Genomic DNA, 24,362 nt, shown 5'->3' with positions numbered 1-24,362 from the left:
AGTGGTGTTTCGATTAGAATTAAGGTGCGCGTGTGAAATCTGTTTTAAATATTGTTTCAATAAAATCAAAATAATTTCAATTATTTGAGATTTTAAATTATTAACAAATTACTAATATAAAAAGTGAAGTTTAATGGATATTGTCTACCGTTGTTTACCAAACGATAAATTCATATACATTATATGTATACTCGTATTATGTATGTAATTACATATGTATTTGGTTTAATAACAATAACTTGCAAAGAAGAAAAGTAATGTAAATAATAATAAGTACAAAAATAGTACAATTTGTATGCATAAATCGTATGGTCGTAAATCACAAAAATATTTTAGCAATAATACTTACACACATGTGTATGCATATGATATAGGTATGTGCATATATATACGGAAATTGATCCTCTGGAAGTTTGTTTTGTGCAAAAATTTCTAAAGTAGAAACATACATACGTATAATATGTATAATTATATAGTCTGTATTTTTACTACAACTTCTTTCGATAGAACAGATCTATATCTTTATTATAAGTGCTTTCTATTTACTTTATGTACATACATATAGAAATTACTTTATATTTAATATAAAAATATTTATTTTTAGAGCTTTAAATTCTAAGAAACACGATAAAAAAATAACAAAGATTATGTTTAGTAAACAAACACAAATCACCTTACAACAAATATGAACACCATAAATATTTGTACATGTATAAAAATAAATAAGTAAGTACATACGTAAATACCAAAAAATCTATTCTATATACGGAAAATAAGTAGAACTGGCGAAATTTAATAAATATTTTATATACAAATTTGATTTTTCAATATTGAATTTAACTTCGCTAATATTACCAGAACATTCTTACATACAGATCACGAAATTTCAAGTGTGGACGTACTCTTTTCAAGGTGTTTTTCACGTTAAATTTAAAAAAAAATGTAAATTTTTGCAAAAATATGTAGAATTATTAAAAAATTTTTTGATAGATTCTCTTAATGAATGCCTTCGTTTAATTGCATATAATGCTGTATTAAGTTGAGAACAGAACAAGAGCAAATACACATACATTTATAAATGGGACTGGTCAGAATTAAACAAAACTACCGCTGCGAATTTAATCAACAGCAAGAAAAAAGCCTAAAAGAAGCCCATTTTACCGGTGGCGAATTTGTTTTGACACATTCTCTTCTTAATTACTTGAGTATACACTCAATTCTTAAAGTAAAAGTAAAATGATATTGAAATTGTGATATTTACCACATGAAGTACTGTTATTTAAATCACAAAAATACTCTATTTGCTATCTGTGTGCAATATGCAAACCTATACACATTGTTATAAATATTGTTATTTTTGTTTGTACTTTAAATTGTCATTATAAGATACATATATGTATAGATGTTATTAATTATATACAATTTTTATATTTAATCAAAATGTAATAAAAAACAGAAAAATATTTTAATCACTTTTAAACTTATTGAAAATTAGTCATCGTGTTTTAAATTTCATTTTATGTTTATTTTATTTTTTTTTCACACATTTTTTAATAATTTTAGCACGGCTCATGAGAAATATTTACATATTTAAACTTTAAGGGCAATTAAAAATATTATTAGTTTTGCAATGGCCTAGTTGTTAGTAGGAACAACTTGTTAGAATACTAGTTTATTTGTTATGAGATTCAAAGGAACACTTTGTTTTGCTTTTAATTTGAATGTTAGTATGCACTTAAGGAATTATATTTTAGTATATCTAACTTCTCCTAACCTTTGGCAATAAATACCTCGTGCAAGGCAGCACTACCAATTTCTGGCGTTCCTCAGGGATCAGTCGTAGACCAGACAGCCGTCCATTCTGGATCAGACGCTTCTGGATTTGTACTGGATTTTCATGGACCCTTACCACAAGCATTCCTACTGCGGGTATTTCGCACCCCACTCGCCGAGGAAATCTAATTATAAGAAATATTTATAATGAATTGCATCTCACGGGTATTCCCATAAATTCAATGAACACGCTGAGTTGAACGCGTGGTTTTTGTGAAAGCTGTTAAAATCTTTTAATATAAGTAAATTATAAAAAGAGTAACTGCAAAACTTGGCTTACCTACATTATACGGCATGATAGAGCAAATAATATGAATTAAAATAGTTGTCATAATTTGAACATTTTGCATTTCATATTTAAGAACTGACATAAGTACGAATTTATTTATTTATACCTAGTACATATACTAAAAAATATATTGTTAATTTAATAAGAAACTGTACTAAATTTTGCAGAAAATTATAAAGTTGACAACAATCGTCCGTGTATTATTGTAAAATTTTCCAATAAAGTAAACTTTTTGTTATTAAAAAAAACTTTAAATTTGATAAGATGCCAAAATAAAAAAAAACAAAACAAAAATTTTGAAAAAAATAAAATAAAAATTAAATTTTTAAGCGCCGATACTAAATTTTCAAATTGATATTGCCGAATAAATTATATGATTTTACTTAAAATAAAATTTTTATAAAATTATTTTAGTTATAAAATATGTTATGTTTAAATATATTTGTAATAAAATATAACAAATTTACGACAAAAATTTCAAAATTTGTTTGGCACAGCAATTAATCCATAAGTCACAAAATGCAATTGTCATGATATGAACACATTGACTGCGAGTGGATAGTACTCCTAAAGCACCATCTAGACTAAGTGGCATAGTATCAGACAAACACAAAAAAGTTATTAGACCTCAGAATTCGTCTGAATTCTGAACATAGTGAAATTTTTGCTTCTCTTTTTATACTTGGAAATTAGCTCGGCTGATCGGATCAGGGTTGACTTTCTGCGTAATTGGCAGATATAATAGATTCTCTGAAAGCGTAGTGTTTCGATAATCTTAATACAAGTTCAATTCTTAAAATAGTTAAAGTTTTGGTTCTATTACCGTAATATTATTACCGTAATTTATTTTCAAGAAAATTGAATTATTACGGTAATATCAAATATGTTATCAATCAAGTTAACTCCATAAAATTTTGACAAATAAAAAAATTAACCTATTCTTTGATTTTTATTCATTTGCGAATTTTTACTTGATGAACATTTAATTTAGGGAAAAACTCTATATATACTTTATTTATAAAGATTGTGAAAATTTTAAATTAAAATAATAGCAAATGAATTTCTACTTATACCCGCTTTTACAAATAATTACTCTGCACATATAAACTCTTAAGAACTTGACCAGTAAGTGTAAACATAAACAATGAAAAAAAAAATATAAATGTGAGACAAATTCCTTTTATAAAAAAAAAAGAATGAAATTTGACTCATTTAAGATTACAGTTGATTAATTTCTCCCCTTTGATAAAAGTAAAAAATCGCAATAATTTCATAATACATATAGTATTCAATCTATATTCTCATTACACTAGTCAGAGTAAAATTCTCTTAACATGCCTTCACTCTTTTATAACAATATTAATAAGTAAATTGACAAAACGAAAGCTCTAAATTTTTAATACGATATTATAAAACGCTGTGACTGATTGTTATAAAAATTAGTTGTTAAGTAAATTGAAAAAGAAATAGTTGTACGTATTTTATTGCACAAAACAAAAATTCAGTTCAACGCTTCAGTATTTTAATTCAATTTTATTTTCTAGGAATACAGTAATTCAACTAATTCATCGAAACGTAGAAAACTAAAGCAAATCAAAAACGAAATCCTTTTTTAAATTTAGTATTATTAAAAAATCCCTATAAGAGAATGGTGGAAAAAATCAAGAGAAAGAACAAAGCTGATCATGGAGATAATTTTATTCCACCAGATGGTGGTTGGGGTTGGATTGTTTGTATTGCAAGTGGAATTACGAATGTAAGTGTGTTTTAAAAAATTTTTACAATTAAATTGCCAATAGTAAAATTTTATAATTTTTATAATTTTATTTTGAATATTAAATTTTGTGAATATTATTTTCAGATATTTAAAATTTTTAAAGATTTTTTGTAATAAATTTAAAAAAAACAGCTAAGTTAAATTCTGGGGATTCTGAGGAGTAAAATGTTAAATCTTTATTATTTTATTGTTTAATATCGAGTTCTTAAAAAATTTCCATTGAATTTAAACTTTTACATAAATATAAGGGGCATCCCCTATTATTATTAAGTAAAATTAGTTTGAGCAATGTTACCACATGTATTTCAATATTTTTTCTGGTTAAGAAAAAATTATTAGTTGATATAATATTTAGATTTTATTTAGTTGATATATACGGGAATTATATTATATAGATATTATACTTTCAGATACATATATATATATATATATATATAAATATATATAAAGAAGCTTAAAAAATGAAAAACCAATTTGTTTAAAAGCTATTTCAACTTGTTTTAATATTGCCAATAAGAGCGCATTTTTAAAATGTAATACATATATTAGTGAATAAAATCAATAATCAAGTCAATTTTTCTATTTGAACTCTAATGTATAAAGTAGTCCCCAACAGTTTTAGTAACAGTTAAATTTCCAAAGTATAATTATAGAGAATTTTGTTTAAGAAACCGAAAGCATTTATGGAAAAATAATAGTAAAACTTTTTTTGAAAAATGTACATATTTCAATTTCAATATTAAATTAAAAATATAAAAATAAAATGTTTATTTTTCTTTTTTATTTTATTTTTAGACATTCATGTTTCCAGTATTTCAATTTTTCGGCTTAATATTTCGTGAAAAATTCAAGGAAAATGGAATTACAAATCAACAAGTAGCCATAATGATTAATTCTCAAATGGGATTTGCGGCTTTATCAGGATTTTTTTACGGACCAATATTTAGAACATTTACATATCGAAAAGTTGCCATTTTTGGATCGATTCAATTAATTTCTGGAATATACTTTTTATCGCTAGCTGAATCTTTTGCATTATTTTTATTAACTTATGTATTCTATTTAGGTAAGCACTTTTTCTTGTACTTAAAAGTTTTTTATTCAAATGATCCTTTTTTAACATCTTTTACTTAAAAAGAATTATTTTTGCCATATTTTAGCTGTTGGCAAGGAACTAATCATAACGGCAAAGCAAATGGCGTTTAACACTTATTTTAAAGTGAAAAGAAGGAAAGCTTTAAGTATTGTGGCAGGTATACCAAGTTTAACAAATATAGCAATGCCAGGCTTTATAACCTATTTAATGTACTTATACACAAGCTCTGGAACGTTATTAATATTATGCGCTCTGGCTGGAAATGTTCTTGTTGCTTCATTAACTTACCAACCCGTAAAATGGCATGTTAAGAGAAACACACAAACAATTGAAAATATAGAATCAAATCAAAATAATACTGTTGAAAAATTAAATAATATTGAAATCAAGGAAAAAATTGAAACTAATCACTTATTGAACGAAGGTAATGAAATGAAAGAAATTTCATCTTCTAACATAAATAAAAATGAACAGAATAGTTTAGAAAGTACAAAAAGTGTTATCAAAAAATGTGATGAAAAATCAAAAACGTTGGAACAATCGGAAAATTTATTAAAAACCGAAACAAATTGTAACATTGCAACAGAATGTAGTGATCGAAAAATAACATGGTTACATAAAATATTTGATTTCTTTGACATGGATTTAGTAAAGGATATTCGTTTTTTAAATATATGCTTTGGATTAAGTTGTTCGATGCTTGTCGAACAAAATTTTAAAATTTTAGCACCATTCTTCTTAAAAGATTTTGGTTATTCAGATACTGAAATAGCATTTGCTTTATCAATTGGTCAAATTCCAGATTTAGCAAGTAAAATATTAATACCACATATTCTGGAGTGTTTAAAAGTTAAATGGAAAAATCGTACTTTATGGATATTTTGTATAGCTGGTATGATGATTGGTGAAATTATTATAGCCCAGAATCCATCATATTATACTATCGTCGTTTTTATGTTCGTTGAAGGAATTTTTTCAGGTGCTAAATCAATATTCACTGGTATGTTAATTCCAGATCATGTTATTTTAAAAAAAATGCCAGCCGCATTTGGTATTAATCGTTTCATTAGTGGAATATTTATGATTGCGATGGGTTTTTTGATTGGTAATTATAAATATATAAAATATGAATTCGTATATTTTTAAAATTAAAATATATTTAAAGTATTTAAATCAATATATATTTCATAGTATTTAAACTTATATATTTTTTTTTATTTTTTAATTGTAGGCTGGATTCGAAAGATCTCAGATTATACTATGGCTCTATTACTTTTAAATTTTATTTCATTGCTATCAATTGGATTGTGGACTATTGAAAGATATGTTTTTAGATCCAAATCTTATGTGCCACATAATAGTGAATAAGCATATTAAATTTAAGATATGTAAATAGTTTATTAATTAGGTTAGGTTTATGAACTGAAAGAGCTTTATTATTTTTATACATCATGATTTATATGTAATATATAACGAACTTTGAAGCTATAAATTTTTTGTAATAATTCTACTGATAAGTAATAGATTTTTTAGTCTCAGTAGCAACGATAAAACAGAGAACTCTATTTTATTTAATTTTATATTTTTTATTCAATTTAGTTATACACATTTAGCGTGTTAAAATCTTAAAAGATTTTTATAAGAATAAGCATTTTGCAAAAGTTTATATATTTTAAGTTTTACATTTTTGCATATATTTAGGCGATATATTTTTTTTTATTTTTTGTTTTATATCAAAGAGATTATTAATAATTTCTAATTTTTTTTGCAAAATTATAAATTTAGGAAATCATTTTTCATTTAGTATTTACTTCCATTGAAATGTTAATATAAAATAAAATTAACAATTGCAAATTGAGACTTTTACAATCTCAAATTAAGACTTATTCTATAACACTATATTATTAATGAATTCAAATCACTATACTATTTCATTTTAACAAAATAAAACATATGTTTGTAAAGATAAGAATGAAAATATTTAAAAACTATATGATGTTCATTTACATTTATATTATAAATATCGCCGGTAAATAAAAGAATTCCCGCCTAATCAAAATAACAATGTATATTATATTATTATGTAAATTTTATTTATAATAAACAAAAAAAGTAAATAAAAAACCACGTGTACAAGAAAGAATTTCAAAACAATAAAAAAAATTTTTCATCGTTTCGCTCACTGCTTGACAATATTCATTCATTGAAAAGCTTTTTTGAGATTTCTATTCGCTTATGTACATATTTCTATTATACAACTGAAAATACATTTTATATTTGTGTGCTTAATGTAATGCACATATATTATATAGTATTTATTTGAATTAGTATACGTACATATATAAGGTTGATAATTTATGGGTACATTTCTAAAATATACGTATGTAAATATAAACGTACGCAAAATATATAATATGAGAATTCAATATATCATATTTTGTTTATAAATAAAGGAAGTCAATAAATAAGTTTGAATATATTGTTTCATATTGTTGTTAAGGGGGTGATCTTCTTTGAACAAAAATAGTGTATCAAAAATGCGATTTTATTTCTTTGTAATTTGTATACATATATGCATTTTGATATTTTAAGTAATACAGAAAGCTTATTTTCTTAATAGTTCGATAAACTGCAAAATCTGCAAATATAGCATATTCGACAGTGAAAGTTGTGTTTAAAGTTCTAATGGATTTTTTAATTTTTTTTATAACTAATGCAAAAATATTATAAATTAAAGAAGAATATATTAGAAAAATTACCCGAATATATTATAAATCTGCAAAAGTAAAATATTCAGTTTCTGCTGATTTGTAATTATATTGTTTAAAAAAACTTTTTATATTTAATTTAGAATTTTTAATGCATATCTAAATTATCGGAAATCCCCCTGATTAGTTCTTATGTTATTTTAAATTACAATTTTGATTCTTTTTTTTTTTACTTACTAGGTGGAATTTGTGTAAAATAGGGGAAAGGAATCAGAGAAAGCTACCAAAATTTGCTTTACCATACGGATCCATAAAAATAATGTTGAAAATGAAAATGATGAAAAATTTCTTGCAAAGAGCCTTCCTAAAGTTTTATAGATTTTATAGATTATTATTAATATAATGTCCGAAACTCAATAAATAATTATGTATAGTTTTACAGATTTTATAGATTTCGGATTGTCGATATTAAAAATATCAGCATTCAAAATCAATTAAAATTTCAGTTCTGAAGATTAAAACTGCAAAGCTTTTAGAGCTTCATGCACAAAAAAAAAGTAAGTTTTGTAGTTCTAACTTTAAGAACTGGATTTTCAAAAATACCCAATGTTATGCTTCGCCAAGTTCAAAATGCAATCGCCCCATTCATACTAACTTGTTGAATTAAATACTTTTATTTATTATTTTGCAATAATTGGAAATATAAATTCGCGTTTTTAGTTTTTTTTTTCAATAAAAGCTTCTTCTATTTATTTAGACGTGAAACAAGAAAAGAAAACAAAACAATTAAAACAAAAAACAAAACTAAAAAAACAAGTGTACTTTGTTTGTTTTTATTTTATTTTAGTTGGAATGTATCTGGCATTCCCTACGGTTCTAAATTAGAAAAAATTGAAATTTTATTTTTTTTTTCTAAATTTTTTTAAAATAAAATTAACGATGAGTCTAAAATCATTCGATTAAAAACAGTTTTTGTTTTTGTGATACAAGCTGTTGTTAACTTCTAAATTTTCATATTCACGTTTTTTTTTTGTATTGCAATTATATATTTATTTCTAATTTAATATAATTTCATGCTCGAATTCTAATAATATTACGGTGATAATTTTGTGTGTTATTAATAAAAATAATTTAATAAAAATTACTTAACAATTTAATTAATCTAAAATATAATATAGTGGATGGATTAGGGGGCGAAGAAAATTTTTATAATTTATATATTTTAAGTGGGCATCGAGTCATATATTGGAGCGAGCTATTGGATTACAAATTGAAAATTTTTATTTTATTTATTTAATAGTGTTGTGTTTTGTGATAATTAAGGCAATGATGATTATATAAATTGGTAATGAATTTTCAAATCTAAACATTTCAATAATGAATTTGAATGTACAATATGATGTAGGAAAGTAATGATAACTAATTTTATAATGTTAAGGAATATATTTTATAAATTTTCATAAAATAATTGACGGATTGATAGCGTAAAAACAAATATTCAAAGGTGTTAATCAAATTACTAAGGTAGAAAATTTTACATTATATATTGTGCATTATACTTATATTAAAAATAGTTTGTTTTCTCAATTGAATTTAATCCAAGTAATAATAATTGTAGTATAAAAATACCGTCACTAATATTGCACTTACACGATTTATACATATAACGTATGAGTGCAATATAAAAGTGTGAATATAAAAGCATGTAAGTGAGTATGTATTAAAAAATATTTTTAGTTTCTTTAAAATTATTTCAAGGTTTGTAGAAGTAAAATATAGTTATTGCATTTCGAATGTTATTCGTATAAGTAAAGTAGTACGAATAAAAAAATTTTAATTTCTTATCAGTGCATAATATTAAATTAATTTTAATCCTGATATGCACTTTACAGCTACAATAGGATGAATAACAATATGTATGAAAAATAAAATTAAATTTGTAATTAATTTTCCAGCGAAGATGAATTTGCATTCTGAAACTTTCATTCATATTCTGTTAGTCGCATCACTTAAGTTGATAGGATACTCTCGAAAAATACATTAATTTTTTAAGGGAAGTGCCTAACAGAATATTGGTGTATAAATATTGTATATGAAATTTTCTTAATATCACAAATTTGCTTAAATACAAAATCTGTAATCACATATTTGTATAAAATGAATATTGCAAATTTTCTGGAAATTCTAAAACTAACATATTTTTCCCTATTATAAATTATAGTTATTATGCAAATATTTGAGAATTTTTTAATTTTGTTCTTTGAAAATATTAATTTATTTTAAATACAATTTTGGAAATTTTACATTATTAGAATTTTTATTGAATAAAATAATTCTAGTTCAAATTAACATATTTTTTTTTCAAAAGCCTAGCCTTCATTTATTTTAAATTTTATTGTGGGTTTCTATTACTAAAATAATTTTAATAAGAACTTTTTTACCGACACTATATCGATAGTGTATCTATAATATTTTTATTATTTAACAATTATTTTGATTAAATATTTTTGAAAACATTATTTTGAATGTAAACCAATATTTGTTTTTAATTAGAAGGCAATTTAAGTCACTGCATTCCGATGAAAACAAAACAAAATAATTAAGTAAAATTGAAGTTGTATATTTTATTAATTGAATGAAAATAATGGAAATGAATTTATATTTGATGCCACTTGTAAAATACCTAAAGACATAATTAAACCTACTTTTTCAGTATTATAATATTAGTATGCTCTTTGCTATACTTATAATGCAAAAACTACACAATTATTAATGCAATGTATACTTCTTAAATTTTCTAGAATGTTCCTTTTAAAAAATGTGCTAAACATTTTCAATAAACAAAAAAATTTTTTACTGAGGGACGAAACTGATCTTATAGAGTTGTCCAGATTTGAGGCTGGTGGTTGAAATACTCTCTGGGTATTATGTCTTCATGGTTCATCTGAAAAGAAAGGGTAAAGAAAGAGAGTGACTGGGTCGTCTCTACTTGAAACACGATGAGATGGTAGTGCATTTGGTGAGCCAATGTGAGGTTGTGGGGCGCTTAACACTGTGGTGCTTCAGCGACGTCGATATAAGAAGTGTCATAGAGTCCCGCTCTCACGTAAAAAAAACATGTAAAAGTTTCAATTTAGTATGTTGCTGCAAAAACAAAATTTTCGAAAAAAATATTATAATAAATTAGACTATCAAATCAAAATTAGTGAAATATAAAAGGCAGCAATTACTTCAAAAGTAGAAAATAAACTAATTTTGAAGTTACGGTTATTGCAGTCTCATTGCATAGAATTTCATTTTATGACTTAGAAGCTTTTAAATTTATCGAATTTTGCTGTTTTAGGTGTTATTCCATTGAGTTTGGGACATTAGTGTCAATTTATAAATAAATTTTAAATTTGTAAATATTACTAGTACACGCTAAAATCATATTTATGTATATGTATACACGAAATTCAAAAAGTAGTTTAAAAATATTTACCTGAATTACATAAAGTGCGAATAATAGTTATTTGAATTTTTTGGTGGGAATTTTACATGTTAAACATTGATTACATTTAAATAAAAACAATATGTGGCTAATTGAACTTATAATTAAAGTTAATTGATTTTTGTACATTGTTGTAATAAAGGGAAATGATATGAGTACAATACTGAAGTCATGTTAGTAAGTATTTCACATCTGTGGTTTGTCATTAAATATTTTGGAGAAAATAATTAGGTCTTTTTAAGTAAAAATATTTTGTATTTATTTTCGGTTATAATACATCTCCATTTGTACATAAATTTGAAGTTTTTCTCTTCTAAATTCAATTTTTATTTACTAATAATTGTTGAATTGAGCAGTGTGATCAGTATTAAAGCAATTGCGATGTCAGGTTTTGCAATTGCGATGGACATACCTAAAGTTATGTATACGTACCTATGTTATGTATACATAACTAAAGTTATGTATACCTACGTAATAAAATTTCAGAATTTCATTGATGTTGGAGTGATGTCAATTTACGGGTTTTTATTTTTTAATTTAACATTTGACCAGTACGATTTTTCTATTAATTCAAAAATAGATTTTTTTTTCGGAATTTTATTTCTTTGCTTACATTTTAAACTTTCCAATAATTTTTAATTAAATAATAATTGTTGGATAATAAAATTTCACAAATAAAAAAAATAACAGTTTTCACGTCATTTCTGAGAGGTCAAAGCTTTTGTCATGTTATACATGACGGTAATAAAAGTACAAAACAAAAAATATTGTTAGTAATAATTTTCAGTTGAAATATATTAAATATAAAACATCATAAACGAAATATCTTTAATACGAGTATCTTTAAGATCTTTAAATAATATAAGTACTTAATTGTAATTGACTGACAATTATTCTTCAAATAATATAAAATTATTTATTTAAGATTGCTAAAAAATTAGAATATGTTATTATTTCTGTTGAGCTATAGTTGCTTAAGTCAGTCGGCTTAGTGCTTTTTTTCATTTAAATATAATTAAAGGTAATTTTACGAATCACAGATTTATAAGTTTTTATTAAAATCTAAAAATACAATTTATAATTATTCGGGGAATTTTTTTATACATAATAACATTTTGTACCAGGTGATGTGCGGTTTTAAACTAAATTTAGTACTCGTAGGTGCAAGTTTCTGAGCAAGCAAATGATTAGTAAATAACTATTATACTAATTATAATTAAAATAATTGATATAAATTTTGCCATATGTAATGACTAGTTCACTACTCTGTTGTTTTCTAATTTTAAAATCTCGTATCATATGTTAATTATTTTAGCACATTATAATAGTCACCTGCCACTGAAAATCTTTCAAATCATTGTGAAATCTAATTATCTTCAATTATTATCTGTTCTATGTTTTATACACATTTATAACAGTAATTATGATAATACAAATTTTATGTTAAGGAGTGAGATATTTCAAACTTGGAAATTTACTTTAATAGTGTCTTTCTAGTTTGATTTGCATGATAGCAGTTGTCGTGACAGTAATTTACGCAAAATTCGACTTAACAAAAAGAAATTTCATTTCGTTTTGTAAGCTGTATGTGAGTTATTTTAAATAAATTTTTTGATATTGCAAATCTTCTAAACATTCGACTAGTTAATATCAAGAAATTTTGAAGACAGTCGCATAATAAATACAATATTATACAAGTGGTTACTGAGATAAGACGTCGAGCACATACAGACTGTGTAAGTCATGCCTGATTGAATATTTGTACAAGTAAACAAAAATCGTTTACAATTTTTTAAACTTTTCGGCATTACAAGCAGGAAGGCAGTAAAGTTTTTTTATACTAATTAGCAAATTTACATGAAACAATAGAATAAATACAAAATCTTATCCACAATGGTCTATATATGCTTACATATATTATGTAAGTATATAAATTAAAGTAAAAATATGTATATGTACAGAATTTTAAAAATGTTCTAATTATTGATTTACATAAAATGTGCGGTAGTCAATTCATTTATCATTTTCATAACGTAATTTACTGTGATATGTTTGAAGGTAAATAATAATTGTGGTAAAAACAAACAATAAACAATAACTGTGATAACTTAATTAGCTGACTACCCTCTATTAAATCTAATAGAATGCAAAATAAGTGAATATTTTTTCAATAAATTATTACCAGCGGCTTTAAAAAGGGGATTACCGAAAAAAATATTGTTATACATAATAGCTTCCTATGTCATTTGTTATACGGCTCATTAAAATTTTTAATAATAATTATTCAAAGTTTAATCACACACATTAAAAAATTTGTTTACAAAATAAAGTCGGCTACATATTTCTAAAATATTTTGTTGTTTTTTCTAATTATTTACATATTAATGTTAATTTTGCATAAATTTCCCTTTTAAAATAAATTAGTATTGATCTGGTTGAGAATCGGTTTTATCTTTGTTTGTTAAACAAATAATTCATGAAAAACGTGTTTTAATCGTTTAAAAGCTATAATTTGAAACGCGACAAGTTGCAGAGAATAAAAATTTTTCGTAATAAGAAGTGTCAAATTTTATTGTCTATGCCTTATGGTATAAGAAAGAAAATTTTTTAACATTGAAGTTTATTTAGTCAAATATTCAATCAGAATTAAATTTGAAATATTCTGATTTAAAAAGATTAAGAGAATGAAAGCGGTGTGAGAGCAGGAATCGTTGTATTATTATTATTTGTTCATTTTATTACTTAACTTTTCAATTTAAACTTAAAATCACTTAGAGTTACGACTCCACAAGTAGCAGTTCACCCCTTTTAAATCTAAGTCGGAAAAACGGAATATAAGAATGAAATTAGCTTGTTTTGCTTCAAAATCTAGTTCGCAAATCAATTTATGCATACATACATACACACTTAACATGTATAATAGCAAAAGACAATCTATTTCAAGTTCCACTTATGCAACTATACTAGATCAGTACCCTTTTAATTCATTTAAATATTAAAAATATTGATTGCAAATATTTGTAATACAAAATTCAGAAATGATAATCAATATTAATTAACACATAAAGACCACTTTCAAGAATTTTGCAATAACTTTCGAAAAAAAAATAAACAATAAAATATTGACATTTTATGATAATGTGGATGAAAGAATAAAAATAAAAGTTGACAGACATACCGTCCTGGCTGGCATGGTATTCAAATTATACTAAAACAACATTATTACAAAAGCAAAAAAAATACAAACAGAGAAAATGTAAAATTTGTTAATAAATAAAGCATGCCCAACAGCAAAAACAACGCTGTTAGTAATTGACTTTAATCAAATTTTAATTTACAGGTTTTTCATCCATCAAATCGGTTAGTCGATTGGTGAGCTAGTTGGTTTGTTCGGCAGGAATTACATTTTTTTTTAATTTATATTTTGATTTGAACTATAAATTACGGGTTATGTTTTTGGTACAACAGTAGCTTGGTGTTGTAGAAAAGACAAATTAATTTTTTTTAATCGGTTCAATTAAAATAATAAACTCAATTATTTTCTGCTTTTTTTGCACTATCATTATAGATTATTTAATTTTAATATAAAGAAAAAATACACAAATTTATTTAATTTTTTTTACAATTTTTTTAACAATTAATTATTGTAAATTGTGAAAATTGATTTTAATATTTTAATTTAATTTGAATATCTTTGTAGTCTATTTGAAATTTTTAAAAATTTCAACTTCAATGTCTAATGGAAAAAACAAAACGGAAAAATAAATCAGATTATGGAGAAGATTTTGTACCACCAGATGGCGGATGGGGTTGGATAGTTTGTTTTGCAAGCGGATTTACGAGTGCAAGTTTTATTTATTTTATTATTTAAATTACAGCTTTATAAATTGTGCTTATTTCAAGAAATTTTAAATTAAATATAAAATTATTTCTTGTTTTATTTTATGATTATGATGCAGATCTGTATGTTTCCAATCTTTCAACAATTCGGACTAATTTTTCGGGATAAACTATTTGGACTTGGAATAACGAATAAAGAAATTACATCAATAGTTAATACACATTTTGCAGTTTCATCGTTATCAGGATTCTTTAATGGTTACATTTTTCGAGAATTTTCTTATAGAGGAGTCGCTTTATTAGCATCACTCGGTCTCATATCTGGAATTTATTTTATGATATACGTTGAAACATTCTGGATGTTCATGTTGATTTACGCTCTATATTTGGGTAAGACTGCATGACTGAAATAGTATTCTACTAAAATATATCAAAAATTTTATAAATTTTAGGTATTGGGAAAGGTTTTGTTATATCAGCTAAGCAAGTAGCTTTTTTAACATATTTTAAAAAGAATCGAAGAAGAGCTTTAAGTATTATTGTTACTTTACCAGCTATTGGTCAAATTGTCATGCCACATTTAGTAGCATTTCTAATGTTTCAATATGGTATTAAAGGAACTTTATTAATATTTTGTGGTATTGCAATGCATTCATTTGCTGCTTCATTGATTTATCAACCAGTTCAATGGCATGTTAAAAAAAAAGAAGTTTTAGAACGAAATACATCGGCAGCTGTTTGTATATTCTGTGGTCTACGAAATGAAAATCAATTAAGACAAATAAATCGTAAAAGTTCATTGGACACATATTTCTTATATGATCCAGATGAAAAATTTTGTAATTGTTCAGAAATTAAAACGCTTTCTTTAAATAGTACCGCAGTCAGCATTAAAGAAGAAACTGATATTAATGAAATAGAAAAACATGGAAATGATGGAAAAAAATTAGATAAAGACTATATAAAAGAAAAATTAACAATTCGGGAAAAAATAATTTTATTATTAGATTTAGATTTATTTAAGGATAAAACATTTATAAATATTTGCCTTGGTATAACTTGTACCCAATTTGTTGAGCAAAATTTTACGACATTAGCCCCATTTTTTTTAAGTGATTTTGGTTATTCATATCAACAGATAACGATTGCAATGTCAGTTACAAGAATACCAGATTTAATATCACGTATTATAACACCATATGTTGTACAAAACATTAAATGGGAGAATCGTACATTTTGGCTTATATGTGTTATGGCAATGACAGTTTCTGAAATGTTAATTGCACGAAATCCAAGCTATTCATGGATTGTGACATTAATGTTTTTTGGTGGAATATTTCGTGGAGCAAAAATGATATTTTCTGGTATGTTAATACCAGATCATGTACCATTAAAAAGAATGCCAGCTGCATTAGGTTTAAATCGAATGTTGGGTGGTATAATAATGTTATCACTTGGACCAATTATTGGTATGATTTTAGTAAATATTTATTCGATTTAATTTGTTTTTATTTTATATGAATTTTAGGACTGATAAGAGATAAATCTAATTTTCAAATGGCCTTAGTATTCTTGAATTTTATTTCAATGATTCCTATTACATTATGGTCAATCGAATATTATTATAAGAAGACATCGAAACCTGCAATTAATACTGCAACACAAAACGATACAACAAGCAATAATAATGGAGCAGTTGAAAGAGATGAGAGAGGACCAATGTTACCAAAGACAACAAATTAATGTACAAAATTATATTTGTCGTTGGAACATCAAGTTTCGATAATAATTTTGTATTTTATGATAATTCAAATACCTGTATTTATAATTAAAAAATATTTACTTATAATAAATAAAAAATTTGCTGTGATTTACAAAATATCATTGTTAATAATATTAAGATATACTGAAATGTAGTTATAAATTCACAGTATGTTAGCTGTTAACAAAATAGACAATGTGATTAGTAGGCAATACTAAATAACTAGAACTAGGTTAGGATTCGATTGTAACGAGCTTAAATTTAACAACATTTTCTCAAACTTTTAGTAAAGTACGAGTATTTGTAAAGTATTCTTAAATTGTGGCCAAATCAAAATTAGCAATTATGAAATAATTTTATTATTTTAATAAAGATTTGTATTTTTTTTAAAGAATTAGCGAATATTATAGAGAAAATTTAAAATAAACGATTTTGTAATAGATAAGAAAAAAATCTGATGTGGTCAGCACATAACCGACCGCATTGTGTATTGTCTAGTTAAATGAAAGTGTTACAGAATATTATAAAAATGTCTGTTAAATACTTCTTTCCAATTTTTAGGACATTAGTAAGCTTGTAGTTAACATACTTAGGAAAATGTAAATTTGGCTCTTAGTAGAGTTTCGCTTTATGCTACCCGAATTCCCTGAAATGCTCGCTAGTTAGTTTCGGTAACAACCAGAACTCAAATATCAAATTTCAAGAAATTCCAGCAATGTTTTCTGTGGATATGGTGAAAAATGTAAAATCGGCCCGCAAATCCGTTTTCGAGCCCTGATCTTTCCAAAAAATTTATATGTTCATTGTTTTAACACGAGGAGTTCATATATTAAATTTCAATGAAATCGGTTGATTATTTCTCTTTATATACACAAAAATGTATATTTGGCCCGTAGTAAACGTCTAGTTGCCGATGCCTGATTTCTTGCAAAACATACGAATTTTTGCGGACGGTCGAGCTGAGCTTATATATAAAATTTCAAGTAAATCGGTTGAATACTTTCTTCAAAATGTTCAAAAATGTAAAACAGGCCCGCTAAAAAGTGCAGTTCCCGAGGCCTGATATATACCAAAAGTTGATCGATCCGTGCCATGGTGGAAACAAACTTACATATAAAATTTCATCAAAATCGGTTCAGCCGAACTTGAGTTACACGCGTGCACACACAGACCGACAGACCGACAGACCGACAGACCGACAGACCGACAGACCGACAGACCGACAGACCGACAGGTTGCTAAAAATAGTTTATTTACACTTCCCTACTATGGAGAAGTACGTTCCCACCGAAAACTCGATATGCAAAATTTGTTGCCATCACATAACCTACCTATTGTTTACACAATACGGTCGGTAAAAATATATATATAAGGTAATATGTATAAAAATACAAAGTTTTGAGAATTCTTCCCAATCAATAAAAATCAATTATAGAACTTTCACAGATAAAATTCACAATTAGAATAAATTTTCTTAAAACACTTAAGATAAAATACTAACTATATCAACATTAAAATATTTACAGATAATATTAGTTAGGCAAATATTTGAGTAATCCACTCATAGGCTAATTTACAATATACATAAAATTTTTAATATTACTCCAAATTTAATACATAAATTTTTTTCGGAAAGCTGTTCGTGTGTGGGCCGTGTACGCATATCAAAATATACAAAATAATTTTCTCTAAACTGAGTATAATTTAGAAATTTATTTGAATGATAGCTTCAAAATACTTATATACACGTTCTATGCGTGTTATATGAGTACATTAAATTTTACTATAATCAAAGATTATTATAAATTACGTAAATTTTTTAATAGTAAAACTTTTATAATGATAAGCTATCAATCTAATTATGTTATTGTCTTTGATAAACTAACGTTTTCGTATTATATATGAAGATAAAGAATATTATCAATTTTAAATATTATTTTAATATGTCAGTTAAGAATCGGCACCGGATCAATTAAGAGCTATAAATGAAACTAGTTCGGGAACGGTTATTGAATTTAAAGTAAAACATTGTAAAAAAGGTATATAATTCATTTTTAAATTACATAGTAGAATATTTTAAAATCGAACTGTAGAATTTTGGCTCAAGGAAATATAAAGTAATGTTTAAATCTGCATAACCTAGTTAATATATAAATAATTAAATGAAACACTTAAATAATTCATACACTCTTAATTAAAATTTATGAAGGTTATATAAGACATTTCATAAGATGATTCACCAAAATTTAAATATATTATAAAAAATTTATAATAATTTTTTATTTTTAAGCAGTTTTTTGTAGTATTGTGATTTATGACAAAAGCACATTGGTGGCGTCAAAAATTATTACTTTACTTTAACAAAATATATATATGTACATATATAAGTGTATAGTAATATATAAAATAATATATCAGTATGAAAATATTTTCTAATAATTATTATTATCATTTGTTATATATATTTTAGATATTATTAAAAATGAGTATATAATGGAGTACTTATGCGATATAGTGAAAATATTAGATAAAAAGCAAATAAATAATATTAATAGCTCATTAAAATTAAAATATTGAACAAAGGGTAATAAGAATTTTTCAAACTGTTTCTTCAAAGCCAAGTTTGCTAAATCTAAGTTTAATAGGGTACTTTTGTTTAATTTTTGCATTGCCGAATCAACTTTCAATAACCTTTTTTGCTGCAGTTTTTATGCGTTAATTAAACCAAATTTTTTTGGATAACGTTTTTGTATGCATCTACGGGATTCAAACATTAAGATATTCCAACTTTGTCTGTTTTATTTTTAAGCCATAGGGCATAGAATTTTATATTTTTATGCAATTATGAACATAAATTTCTTGACTTCTGTTAACATAATGTTTTTGACTATAAAAATTGGTTTCTGAAATGCAACACTGGTTCCTGTAATATGTTTGAGTTATCAAATATAAATATTAATTTCATAAATAGTTTTAATTAGAAAATCAAAACTAAAATTTTTATTCTACATTCTTGCACTTCATAGTATATATGTGTACATAGTAGGTTACAGCTCTTGCAAAAAATGTTTTGGCTTATTTTATATCATTTAAATTTAAATTCAATATTTGATTAGATTTTTGCAAATCATATCGGAAAAATCAGTAAACATCACAATGTAAACAAATATGCTTAATTACTAAACTAGTAAGTTCTAGTAAAGCACATGTTATAATTGAATAACAATCGAATCTTATCTCGAGTAATGTTATTGTTTATTTTACCAAAAAAAAATCTTATCGAACGCAATTGAAACGTAACAATTAAAATATTGGAATGACAATTAATTATTTTTTATTTTATGTTTACAAATAAAAAGTCACACGCTATACAAAATTATAATGACAGGATTTATAAATTTTTAAATACATACAAGTAAAGTAAATTAATTTCTCAATGTTTGAGAATTTTTTAAATTTTTTGGGCATTACTGACACATTAAGTGCCAAAATTGAAAACCAAATACGTATTTAAGGTCTCTGGAACTTTACACAAATATTTTCTATTCATTTTTATTTGTGACGACATTACAAAAATTATTTAAATTATGTCATAGTTGAAAGTTTTTACTTCTGCTTATCGAGCTGTAACAAATTTCAGAGAATTTTAAATTGTTTTCTTTCTTTAAATTGAATTATATAATTAATCTATAAATGATTTTATATTAGACGACAGTAAAGTATGGCAAAAGAAAAAAAGAAGAAGAAAAATCGTAATAAATCCGATTATGGCGATGATTTTATTCCACCAGATGGAGGTTATGCTTGGATCATTTGTATCACATCAGGTTTATCCAACGTAAGTATTACATTTGAAACTTACATCAAGAATTTGTTTTATATTTTTTTTTATATAAATAAAATTTAGTTATAAAAATATAATTTTAGCTATCAGTTTTACCAGTATTTCAACAATTCGGTCTAATATATCGTGATAAATTATTAAACATAGGTTTATCACATTCAGCAATAACATCAATAATTAATATAAATTCAGCTGTTTCATCATTATGTGGATTTTTAAACGGTCCTATGTTCCGAAGATTTTCATATAGACAAGTTGGTATTGTTGGTTCAATAATTTCTACGTTAGCAATATTTTTAACTTCTGTATCAAATTCATTTGAAGCATTTTTATTTTCATTTGGACTTTTATTAGGTAAGAATATTTTATTGTTAGCATTTAAATTTATTAACATGTTAAATTTATTTTTAGCTTTTGGTTTCGGTATTGTTATATCAGCGAACTCATTAGTTTTCAATGTTTATTTTAAAGAAAAAAGATCAAAAGCCTCAAGTTGGACATGGACAATAACTGGTATTGGACCAGTAATATTTCCATATATTATAACATATTTAATGGATGTTTATGGAACACAAGGTACTTTATTAATTGTAACAGGAATAGCAGCACATGGTTTAGTATGTGCACTGACTTATCAACCAGTATTATGGCATGTTAAGAAAAAGAAAAATACATCAATTGAAGAATCCGAACCATTAAAGAATGAAGATGATAAGTTAGAGTCGGAAGATATTTGTAAAATTTGTAATTGTTTAATTGAAGAAGATGATGAAGAAACGTCAACAGATAATGAAGAAAATTGTAATGAAAATGAAGAAAATGATAATGGTTCAGCTGCAGATATTCAAGTTCTGGCTCAAGATCCTGAAATACCAATGATGCATACAAGAGATAATATTTATAAATCAAAAGAAAATTTAGCAAGAAAATACACAAGGCAACTTTCCATTTATAGTGTTTCAAAAGCTTTAGAAAGAAAATTTTCAATAATTTCTCGTGACAATAACCCTAAACAAGATTTAAATATATGTAAATGTAAAAATGCAACTTCAAATAAATTACCACAAAGAAATGATGAAGAAAGCGGTAATTCTGGTTTGACAAAGAATAAAACTAAACTTACACTTCTCCAAAAATTTATAATTAATTTTGAGTTAGATTTACTTAAAGATTACGTCTTTTTAAATATTGTTATTGGATTAACAATTGCATTTTTTGCTGAAGTAAATTTTTCAATTTTAACACCATTCATTTTAAGTGATTTTGGTCTGGAAAATAATCAAGTTGCATTTTTAATGTCAATGCCAGCTATTCCGGATCTAGCATTTCGTTTTTTAATTCAATTCCTTGTAAAAAAAGTAAAATGGGGTAGTCGAACTTATTACTTATTTGGAATTTCTGGAATGGCAATTTGTCGATTTATTATTGGATTACGTCCTTCATACAATATTTTGTGTATAGCATTCTTCTTTTTAGGAATTGGTAAAGCTTTTAGAACAATATTTTGGAATATAATTATACCAGATTATGTTCCATTGAAAAAATTACCAGGAGCTTTGGGTATTAATCGTTTATTTGGTGGTATATTCCCTATGATATGTGGACCACTTGTAGGTAATTGAAAATTTGTATACTCACAATATTATAATGAGTTTATAATATTGATATTAAAGAGTTAAAGATAAATTCTTTCTTTAATTTTAGGAATTATTCGTGACAGATCAGATTACGCAGTCACAGTGCAATTTTTAAATTTTTTAACAATGATTACAATAATAAGTTGGACATTTGAAATAATTTTTATACGACGGAAAAAGCGACATGTTGTAGCAGCTTTGTAAAGTATTAAAAATTTGTACAATGTGATTTAAAATTGACTGTTTGTAATATTGTTAAGGAATATTTTTTATTGTGTTCTAAATAGAATAATTTATATACTGCGATAATGATATTAAAAGAATATTATTATTTACATGAAGATGATATATAATTTATTAAACTTTAAATAAAACGAGAAAAAAAAATAGAGTTGACCTTGTCAACTCTGTGATACCCGTACGAATTCGTTATCCTATGTGCGAATAACTAATGTGCCATAACTAACTATGGGGCAGACTATAACTTTAAGTTGCCGTATTACCATAAATTTCAGTACTATGTATTTTTCAAAATACTGGATGTGCCAAACTACTATTGAAGTTGTATGGCAGCTACTAGAAAGAGCCAAGAAATTTTTAGCAAATTTTATCAAGAGCATCGGCCCTACTAATATATTCACTTGTGTGAAATCTCAATATCACAGCTTTTATAGTTTCTGAGATATAGCCAAATAACTTTTGAAGTTGTATAGCAGGTACCAGAATGAGCCAAGTAATTTCAACAATTTTTATGAGACACATTGGCCCTACTAATATATTCATTTGTGTGAAATTTAAATACCACAACTTTTATAGTTTCTGAGATATAGCCAAATAAATTTTGAAGTTGTATGGCAGCTACCCGAACCGGTACCCCGATCACGTCCAATTTAAATAGGGTTCTGGCACTTACTACAATAAATCATTTGTGTAATTTTGGTGAACTTAGCTCAATTAGTTTTTGAGTTATCGTTCGGACGGACGGACGGACGGACGGACGGACGGACGGACAGACAAAGCTAAATCAACTCAGAATTTGACGCTGATCAAAAACATACACTTGAGTCTATATCTAACACCGTTATTTCTTAGCGTTACAAACGGTAAGGCAAATTTAGTATACCCTTCGAACATACGTTCGTACGGGTATAATTATTTAAATGAAAAATAGCCTAGAATAATTTTGAGATTTTTAAATTTTATTTAAAATAATGAAATCTAGCTTTGTAGGTAGAGGCTTTCAAAATAATTTAGCAAAAAATTTTATGTAGAAATTGTTTTAAAGCTTTGTAGTACCTTTTACAAATTAATTTAAATAAAGAAGCTTTAGGTAATGAGAAATTTTTGCCGGCACGTATTTTGTACATTCTAATTGGAATTAGTTCAAATAATGTTATAACAAATTTTTAATATTTTGAATATATAGTCGAGAAATTTTTAAATATGATCCAATTAAGTAGTTTAATAAACATGATATTAAAATTATGCAACAACTTTTAACCTCAATTATATACTTTATGTATGAAATAAAAATAAAAACAAAAGCTTTAATAAGTCAATGTACTGTTTATCAACAAAGTTTAAATTGAGAACTACAATAAAAAATAGATTTTGAAATGTTCCAAAAATAATCGGGAATAATTTTATGTTTGTATGTTGATAGAGAAGAATTTCTAATTAAAAATATTTATGTTCTAATTTTTGTTTTTTTCCGCATTTGAAATAAATGTTTTCTTTTTTAATATTATATTGATCAATTTAGTTATGGTCAAATTAAATTAGAGAATTTTTAAAAAATTTTAAAATCTTAAATAATAATTAGAAACTATATCTCCTATCATCACTGTCACAAAAAATGAAAGAAAATAAAGTGAAAGATAAAAAGTAGCTTTCACTAAAAGAAAAATCAGTGATAGATATTTAAGAATTTTTATCTTGACTGAAACAATCTTTTCTGAAGGCTCTTTTTCATTTTCGCAACTATATTGATTACTGTCAGAAACAGTTCAATTAATTGGTACTGGGAATTTAAGCGCATATAAACTCCCTTTAAGACCATAAATAACTAACTGAATCAAAATTTAAC

The 24,362-nt window shown here is 25.0% G+C and overlaps 2 protein-coding genes across 2 annotated transcripts; both read left to right on the top strand.

Annotated features, from left to right (window-relative positions):
* Window positions 1-16,903, top strand: LOC129605167 (uncharacterized). The gene is made up of 8 exons (XM_055514751.1): window positions 1-374; window positions 3,667-3,878; window positions 4,695-4,965; window positions 5,060-6,100; window positions 6,227-6,361; window positions 15,127-15,423; window positions 15,486-16,502; window positions 16,562-16,903. Exons 2-8 carry the CDS (start codon window positions 3,771-3,773, stop codon window positions 16,774-16,776), a joined length of 3,084 nt encoding a protein of 1,027 aa, XP_055370726.1. The 5' UTR covers window positions 1-374; window positions 3,667-3,770; the 3' UTR covers window positions 16,777-16,903.
* Window positions 16,904-18,220: 1,317 nt separating this feature from the next.
* LOC129605222 (monocarboxylate transporter 9-like) lies at window positions 18,221-22,644 on the top strand. The gene is made up of 5 exons (XM_055514840.1): window positions 18,221-18,834; window positions 20,504-20,633; window positions 20,723-20,993; window positions 21,051-22,253; window positions 22,344-22,644. The coding sequence occupies exons 2-5, from the start codon at window positions 20,517-20,519 to the stop codon at window positions 22,478-22,480; spliced, it is 1,728 nt and encodes a 575-aa protein (XP_055370815.1). The 5' UTR covers window positions 18,221-18,834; window positions 20,504-20,516; the 3' UTR covers window positions 22,481-22,644.
* The last annotated feature ends 1,718 nt before the right edge of the window (window positions 22,645-24,362 follow it).

Source organism: Condylostylus longicornis, unplaced genomic scaffold (genome assembly GCF_029603195.1).
Source record: "Condylostylus longicornis isolate FDR11 unplaced genomic scaffold, ASM2960319v2 ptg000013l, whole genome shotgun sequence".
Lineage (NCBI taxonomy): Eukaryota > Metazoa > Arthropoda > Insecta > Diptera > Dolichopodidae > Condylostylus > Condylostylus longicornis.
Note: the sequence above shows the minus strand (reverse complement) of the source record. Positions and strands in the feature narration are given on the sequence as shown.

Bases quoted from the DNA above. Each gene is read 5' to 3' on its own strand.
- LOC129605167 (XM_055514751.1), top strand. From the start codon at position 3,771: ATGGTGGAAAAAATCAAGAGAAAGAACAAAGCTGATCATGGAGATAAT. The intron at 4,966-5,059 runs GTAAGCACTTTT...GCCATATTTTAG, and splicing joins AACTTATGTATTCTATTTAG to CTGTTGGCAAGGAACTAATC. The intron at 15,424-15,485 runs GTAAGACTGCAT...TATAAATTTTAG, and splicing joins GATTTACGCTCTATATTTGG to GTATTGGGAAAGGTTTTGTT.
- LOC129605222 (XM_055514840.1), top strand. From the start codon at position 20,517: ATGGCAAAAGAAAAAAAGAAGAAGAAAAATCGTAATAAATCCGATTAT. The intron at 20,634-20,722 runs GTAAGTATTACA...ATATAATTTTAG, and splicing joins TCACATCAGGTTTATCCAAC to CTATCAGTTTTACCAGTATT. The intron at 20,994-21,050 runs GTAAGAATATTT...ATTTATTTTTAG, and splicing joins TTCATTTGGACTTTTATTAG to CTTTTGGTTTCGGTATTGTT.